General features: G+C 36.5%; 1 protein-coding gene across 1 annotated transcript; it reads right to left on the reverse strand.

Annotated features, from left to right (window-relative positions):
* Positions 1 to 1,864: 1,864 nt before the first annotated feature.
* On the reverse strand, positions 1,865 to 5,926 carry LOC121427865 (fibrinogen- and Ig-binding protein-like). Its single transcript, XM_041624438.1, has 3 exons — positions 5,731 to 5,926; positions 3,425 to 4,004; positions 1,865 to 3,077 (listed from the first exon to the last, which is right to left on the reverse strand). Exons 1-3 carry the CDS (start codon positions 5,792 to 5,794, stop codon positions 2,021 to 2,023), a joined length of 1,701 nt encoding a protein of 566 aa, XP_041480372.1. The 5' UTR covers positions 5,795 to 5,926; the 3' UTR covers positions 1,865 to 2,020.
* Positions 5,927 to 7,785: the final 1,859 nt, after the last annotated feature.

Genomic DNA, 7,785 nt, shown 5'->3' on the forward strand with positions numbered 1-7,785 from the left:
ATGGATCATAATTATAATGATAAAAAAATAATAATGATAATGATAATTATAATAAAAATGATGAAAATAATACTTAATGATAATAATAATAATAATGATAATAATTATAATAATGATAATAACAATAATAATAATAATAATAATAAAAATGATACTTATAATAATAATAATATGAAGGAGAGGAAGAGGGGTGCAGAAGAAGAAGAAGAAGAAGCAGAAGAAGAAGAGGAGGAGGAGGAGGAAAAAGTAGAAGCGGAAGAATAAGAATAATAATAAGAGGAAGAAGAAGAGGAGGAGGAGGAGGATGAGGAAAAAGAAGAAGAAGAAGAAAATAAAAAACGAAGGAATTATTTTAATTACAATAATAATACTCTAAATAATAGCATGCTACTTCTCCTATGGATCATAATAATAAAAATAATAATAATTATAATGATAATTATAATAATAATGATAAAAAATGCTTGATGATAATAATAATAATAAAAATAATGATAATAATAATAATAATAATGATAAGAAGAAGAGGAAGAAAAAGAAGAAGAAGAAAAGAAAAAAACGAAGGAATTATTTTAATTACAATAATTATAATAATTAATCCAAATACTGACATGTTACTAGTCCTATGGATCATAATAATAATAAAAAATAATGATAATGATAATTATAATAATAATGATAAAAATAATACTTAATGATGATGATAATAATAATAACAATAATGATAAGAATAATAATGATGATAATAATAATAATATTAATAATAATAATAATAGTAATAACAATGATAGTGATAATAACAATAATAATAACGATGATAATAATGACCATTATAATAATAAAATATCACAGATGATTATCATCATCATAATCTTCATCATCAACATAATATAAAATAATGACAATAATAATGATAATAATGAATTATAATAATAAATAAAAATAAAAAACAAAATCATCGATGAAAGCGAGAGGGTGCGAACCTGCAACCACCGGTTTCGAGGCGCCGCTCTCAACCAATTGAGCTATTCGTGCATTGCAGCCATGTCGTGGTCTTTTCTTCTCTAAGTATATATCCCCTGGTATTGCGCAATGCCCGAACGCACGCCGCGCTACATTGTCTCTGGTGACGATAATGTCGAAACGGTGATACGACGAAATTGAGTTCCTTTTCCGCAGAATCATGCATTTTTCAAGAAAGAGTAATGCAAGTACTTGCTTGAAAATATTCTTAAGACATTTCAACGATTCATTTTGATTCTAGGTAAGTTAAGCTTCTTTAAACTCGGATCATTTCTGTCGCCACTGTTCAGATATGCTTCTGCAGCGATGAGCGGATCGTGCCATCGCCCTGCCGCCCTGGCTAGCCGTCCGGCCGTACTGTACTAGGCCGTACGCCTTCACAATTAGCCGCTGAGTGTACTGAACGCGAAGGTTCGGGAAAAGCCCCCCCCCCCGGTTGTGCCATTTGGGGGCGTTGTCGACACTGACGCGCCCTAACGCTCCCAACATACCCTTTCGGCCAAACCGGGGGGCTTTGGACGAATCTTCGCGTAAGTGTCAACACCCCCTAACGCGACAGCACCCACCCTTTCGGCATAAGCCCTAATGAGCACCGTTTTTTTCAAAGAGAGTAAACTTATAGTACAGCTGTGATAATAATGATAATAATTGCTTTTATACCAATCTGCGACTGCTCAAAGCGCTTCACAATTATTATTATCCTATCACGGGATTCCTTGGGGTTTTTTAAGCAGCCTATTAGGCGCACACTTGCTAAACCAACCACAATGACGGTGTTTCCTACGCGGACCCAAATAGCACCTGGGTGAGAGCATGGACAATACCACATGTTGAGAGTGGCAAAGTGTGGATTGACGCCTTGCCAAAGGGCGCTAGGCCAATGTGGGATTCGAACACTATACCCTCTGATTACAAGACGTCAGAGTAAGAACCGGCATATCACGGCGCTACCTATAAATCTTCACAAAACTATAGTGTACTTGTGCTGATTAAAAAGTTATGTTAAGAACACACTTAGGTCTTCCTCTCTGTCGCCTATGACTTCTTCTTCATCTTTTATCCCGCTTTTCATTGTCTGTTCAGTATTATCATCAGATGTGTCAGACTTCTCAGTTTGGTTTTTAATAGCCTTTGCTTCAGTACTTCCATCGCCCTTTGCTGATTCCCGAGACAAGGTTCTACAAGAATCTGAGCGAGATTCTCTACTGGATTGAGTGAACTCTCTGACAACACTAGGAGTCCCGTCCGGAGGTGGTAAGGTCAATATTCCACTTTGATTTCTTGAATTCTGGTTTTCCCTGATAGTATCAGACGAAGAGTCGGATGAGTGATCTTCCCTTCTATCTTCATCCCGATGTGACCTCCATGATGATCTGGTAGGTGAATGACCGATGCCTGTTGAATCTGTCGTTGGAGAATCGTCAGGGAAGTCACCAGGTTTCTCTTCTGGCATTGGTAAAGCCAATGTCTCTTCCTTGGGATTACCCTCGATGGCATGTTGGTCATTTCTTCTTGGAATTTGATGCACGACTTTCTTCTGTGGGTATATTATTTGTCTCATTCGCTGTCGACCTTGCAACGCTCGTTGTTCGCCTTTCATGAGAGGACGACGCGGATAGCCAATTGCTGGGAGACGAACTCTCAATCCTCTGTCAGCTCCTGCTTCCATGGTCTTCTCCAAAGAAGGCATCCTTCCCAGGTCTGGTGGGGTGGTGATAGAGTCCACTTCCCTGACAAGTTTCACTATTGAACGGAACTTCCATTGCAGTACATCGTAGTCGTGTTGAGTCACATTTTCGTTTTGTCTGTTTAGAAGTCTCACCGTTTGGATACCTGCTTCGAGGGATTTGAAATCTTTCTGGAGTCGATCTGCTCGTTTCTTTTCTTTAACGGCCTTTGATCGCTGCTCGGCTCTATCTTTATCACTAATCACTTTTTCGCGTTGAATCTTTGCAAATTGTTTCTTGACGGTGAACAAACCTTTCTGCATGTCGGCTAGTTTATTTTCCGTCTGTCGCAGTGTCTTGTTGCTTTTTGCTTGGCTGGTGACAAGTCTAATGTGCAGATGTAAAAATAGAGAAAGACACACAAAGAGATAATGAGCAGTTTGATAGAAAACAACAAATCAGTTTTTGGATCAAGTAAATTAGTAAATTCAGATTAGAATTAAATAATCATTAATAACATGAAATGAGTTGCCACACTGTCAATATTAGTCCCAATTCTAGATTTTATTTTGTTATAGATTACCTCAGCAGCATCCTTTTCAAATACATATGGTAAAAGTATTTTGCCATTGGGGGTAATTAAAATGGTGAATATCAAGCGTTTGGGATTCCTACTGTGAATCTAAATGTTCATATCCCTCCCCTGTACAGTTGTCATGATGAGAGAAACTTACTTTTGCTTTTCAGATTTCATATTTTCCAAGGCCCGCTGTGATTTCGTTTTCTGCACTTTTAAGAGATGTCGGAGTCTATCCGTTTCTTCTTGCGCTTCACGTTTCGCGACTTCCTTCGTCTCTTCTTGTTGCTTGAGGGCGTCCTTCTTCAACTTGTGTCTCAATCGATTGATTGACTTGGCATGCCTATCCTTCATTTCCTCCATCAGCTGTCGAAGTTCTTGAAATCTCTTGGGGTAAGCATCCAAGAGACGCTGGACGTCTGAGGTTGACGATTCCCCTTCCTTGCTTTCCGCCTTGCCCTCTCCATAAATATTCTCGAGTTTGCGTGGGCCTGGTTTCGACGAGCTACCCACAACATTGGATTTTGAATTCGATGGGTTGGAAATGGTCTTGGTTGCTTCTTGTGGATATGTATCAGAAATGTGTGTATTGCTCGCCTTGGATATGGACTTATCTGGAGAGTTTTTATTCCACTGTCTCTTTTCTTCATTTTCCTTTGTGACGTAATCATCGAGCTGCCGATATGAATCGTTGAAATCTTTGACAAGGGCCCGTACATCCGATTTCCTCTCCGTACCTACAGGTAAGGGAATCAAAGATGGTTTGCATGTCTGGGTTTTTTTTTTATTTGTATGTTCTCATTTACATCGTCACTGTACATTGAACAAAATAAAACAGCATGATATACATTAGAATTCAACATAAAAATTGACAACATTATATAAACATAAGTTGACTTATGAAAAGTTACTTGTCAACATGGCGAGATATTTTATCTTGCCAAGTCGACTTATAAATACTTAAATGTAAACTTGGCGAGATATTTGGACTCTCGCCGGGCCTTGGACACTTCATATCGTGCCATGTCGAAATATAATGTTTTATAAGTCAACTTGGCAAGATAAAGTATCTCGCCAAGTCGTCAAGTCGATGGCACTTTAAAGGCTCCGTATTTTTATGTTCAATTCAATGTTATTTACAAAGTATGGTTTGGGAATAAATGGTGAGCTTTCAATGATTGTTTTAAAAAATCGGAGGAAGGATCGTCAATATCAGTGCATTTGGAGAATTTCACCGATCGATTGATTCATTTTCATTCCAACTTCTAGAAAATGTTCAATACTAGAGCAAAGTATAAAACAAAAAAAAATAAAACAGGTCCCACTGAAAAGCACAGAATGTTTATGTGAGTTCCCTGCAAAATCATTGAAATATAACTTTTTCTGTTAAGCTGAAGATCGACTTATCATTGCACTAAATATAACCTGAAAATTCAATACATAAAATAACAATCAGGATGAATAAAGTTAGCACAGTTTCTCTCTTTAAATCTTCCAACAGCTCCAAAATTCACGGTAAGAATGAAAAGAAGAAAATTCATCTTAACATCTTAACTCCTTATTTCAGTCACCTTGAAAAAAAAAACTATATAAGATTATAATTATAGCAATGATTGATAATATTTATCATATGGATTTTCATTTTAAACTTAAAATTATGTACGTATGGTATTAATCATGTTAATCGGTATCTTCCTGTAGATGGCGCAATTTTAGATTCACAACTCAATTACATTGAATTGTGATTGTAAATTTATTGATTTGGAAGAGGAAGAAAATTAAATATTATTCAAAACAAATAAGAAAATACATCGACGAGAGTGATGAATTATCCGCGATTGAGGTGTATAGACATAGGGATTCTCTTAAATATTGAACGCAAATACAGCACATTCTTGCCCCCATGAACTACACTTCTCTTGGTAACACGCCCATAGACCTACTAGGCAGTTCTTTCTTCTTCTCCTTCTTGTTTTTCTTCCTCTTATATGCATCTGTTTACAACGAATCCAGATAACTCGAATCTTTCACTAAAGTAACAAACTAATAAACCATAATTACGATCATTTTTTTATGTTTATTCAATTTAATGAAAATCTCGACATTATTATCCTATTTTCTTTTTACATTTCTTATTTAAAAGCTTTTGTATTGGTAAATGAATGACAAAGAATTGAATTGTATTGAAGGCATTTCATACTGTCAATCTCTTTGAAAGATTACATGATTAATTGAAAAAAAATACTAATAAACTCCTTGAAGAAATATTTTTTCAGATATTTGCTTTTTTGATCTCTTCACGGTGTTTTGTTTCTCGATTTATTAATTTGTTTATTTATTTATTCATTCATTCATTTATTTATTTTGCCACGGAAAATGAGATTACGACCTGTTTCAAATCAGCAACAAATCGTGTTTGAATTTCTTAACCAATGAATTTCTTTTTTAAATACAACTACTTACCTTGAAGAATTTGTTTCTTTTTGGTGATCTGCTTTCTCGTTCCTTTCTTCGGTGGGGCAAACATCTTTTACCCGAGGCAATGGACAATGAAACAAAGGACTCCTCGAAAAGGATGTGAGCCGTGGGTTTCTTGATTGCTATCAAATTCTCCTTATATTCTCCATATCAGTTCCCTCTTCATCGATAATGCAAGCGAATCTTGAATATTCCTTATCTTTCGAGCTTTTACATTACTAGTATTTTGCAGAGTGTTCCTTGCGTGTGGTATACTGTCGCTCCAAAAAGATAAAGATATGAAATTTTGAGAATTATCTATATCGCAGTATATGCAAGTATATAAACTGCATGGGTGTATCATAGCAACCTTATACCAATTATTTGCATTTGATCCCCGGCTACGCAAACAAAGTGAACTTGACTGTCTAAGTGATGTATTACTAATGTTGGTCAAATAAGGTTGAGATGATGTATTTGAAAGGGAACAATAGAAGTTATGTACATATAGATTTTGCAAAGGTAGTTAAACAAGAACATAGAGAAAGGGAGAGAGAAGGGGGGATGGGGTGCATGTAACCATGCATGGATCCATGATGCAACCCGTAAAGAGCAAAAAAGCGGGCTTTTACTTCAGTTGCCTCCCCCCTTCCTTTTCTTTTCCCTCTCCTATTCACTTCTTTCCCCTTCCCTTTCTCTCTCTCTCTCCCTCTCCCATTTCCCCCTCTCCATTTCACTTTTATTTCTTTCTGTCTATCTTTTCCCTTCTCTTTCCCCCCTTCATTTTCCTTATTTTTCCTTATCTTTTCCCGTTCACTATCTATCCCTCTCCTTTCCTTCAATTTTTCTTTGCATTTTCCTCAATCGCATATAATATAGGATTTTGGAGGGGCAGTATAGGCTTACCCTATAAGGGTGACACGACATTTGGTCCTACAACAACTGCTCCGGACTTTTTTTAAGATGTAGGGTTAGGGGGTGTTATGTTAGGTTTAGGGTTTTGAAATTCAGGGTTGAAATTAGTCATCTGTTTCCGGAGTTAAGAGCAGGGATATTGTGAGCACGGAACCCTGCTATAGTGCAGTAGAAGCGTGAAATCATTAACGTATCGTGCGAAGTGCGCTCCCTATCATGCCTATAGGGGCATTAGAGATTGGGACCTGCATAGCTCCATGGGTGCTGGGAGAGGGAGTTAATACCACCCTCCCCCGCGAAGCGCGCAGTTGTCGATGTCTCATCAAATTCAAATCATAAGAAGGCGCGTCTCTATCGGCTCGAATTCGATTGACTTACTGTGATTAAGAAACTTGGTTTCGGAAGAAATTATGAACGGTCAAAAAGAGATAAGATTGGGGAATTAAAATAACACCTCTTCCCACGAGAAGCACGGAAGTCAAAACGCTCTATCAAATTTTACGAAAAGAAAAGGGTATTCTTGTATATAGTCGTATCAAATGCCTAACTTTGTTAGATCAAATGTTATAACAGCAAATCTAGCCCGATGATTTCTTATCTTTAACTCGCAAATAAGAGTAGAAAACGGGTATGAAGGGAGGAGATATTTTGTCCAGCAAACAGGTAGAAACTTTGGAATTTATTTTCTTTCTTTTTCTGAAACCTTCACGTCCTCTAATTCAAATGATTTTTCTAAGATTATAAAACTTGATTAAGAAGGAAATTAAGCGTGAAATTGGAAAGGAATGAAGGGATGGTTTTCCCCCTTATTTCCTACGCAAAGAATAATGTAATTTCGCTCTCTTAAGAGCATCCTTTTTAAGAAACTTGAAGGGGTGGTCCAGGCTGAAAATATTCATATCTTAATACACAGAGTAGAATTCACTGAGCAAAACGCTGAAAATTTTATCAAAATCGGATAACAAATAATAAAGTTATTGAAGTTTAATGTTTAGCAATATTTTGTGAAAACAGTCGTCATGAATATTCATTAGGCGAGCTGATGATGTCACATCTCCACTTTCCGTTTTCTTATGTTATTACATAAAATCATATTTTTTTCATTATTTCATACTTGTGTGAATAATATGTCTCCCTTATAATGAA

The sequence above is a fragment of the Lytechinus variegatus genome, chromosome 14, assembly GCF_018143015.1.
Source record: "Lytechinus variegatus isolate NC3 chromosome 14, Lvar_3.0, whole genome shotgun sequence".
NCBI lineage: Eukaryota > Metazoa > Echinodermata > Echinoidea > Temnopleuroida > Toxopneustidae > Lytechinus > Lytechinus variegatus.

Bases quoted from the DNA above. Each gene is read 5' to 3' on its own strand.
- LOC121427865 (XM_041624438.1), bottom strand. From the start codon at position 5,794: ATGTTTGCCCCACCGAAGAAAGGAACGAGAAAGCAGATCACCAAAAAG. The intron at 4,005-5,730 runs GTAAGTAGTTGT...CCTTACCTGTAG, and splicing joins AAAGAAACAAATTCTTCAAG to GTACGGAGAGGAAATCGGAT. The intron at 3,078-3,424 runs GTAAGTTTCTCT...TCTGCACATTAG, and splicing joins ATGAAATCTGAAAAGCAAAA to ACTTGTCACCAGCCAAGCAA.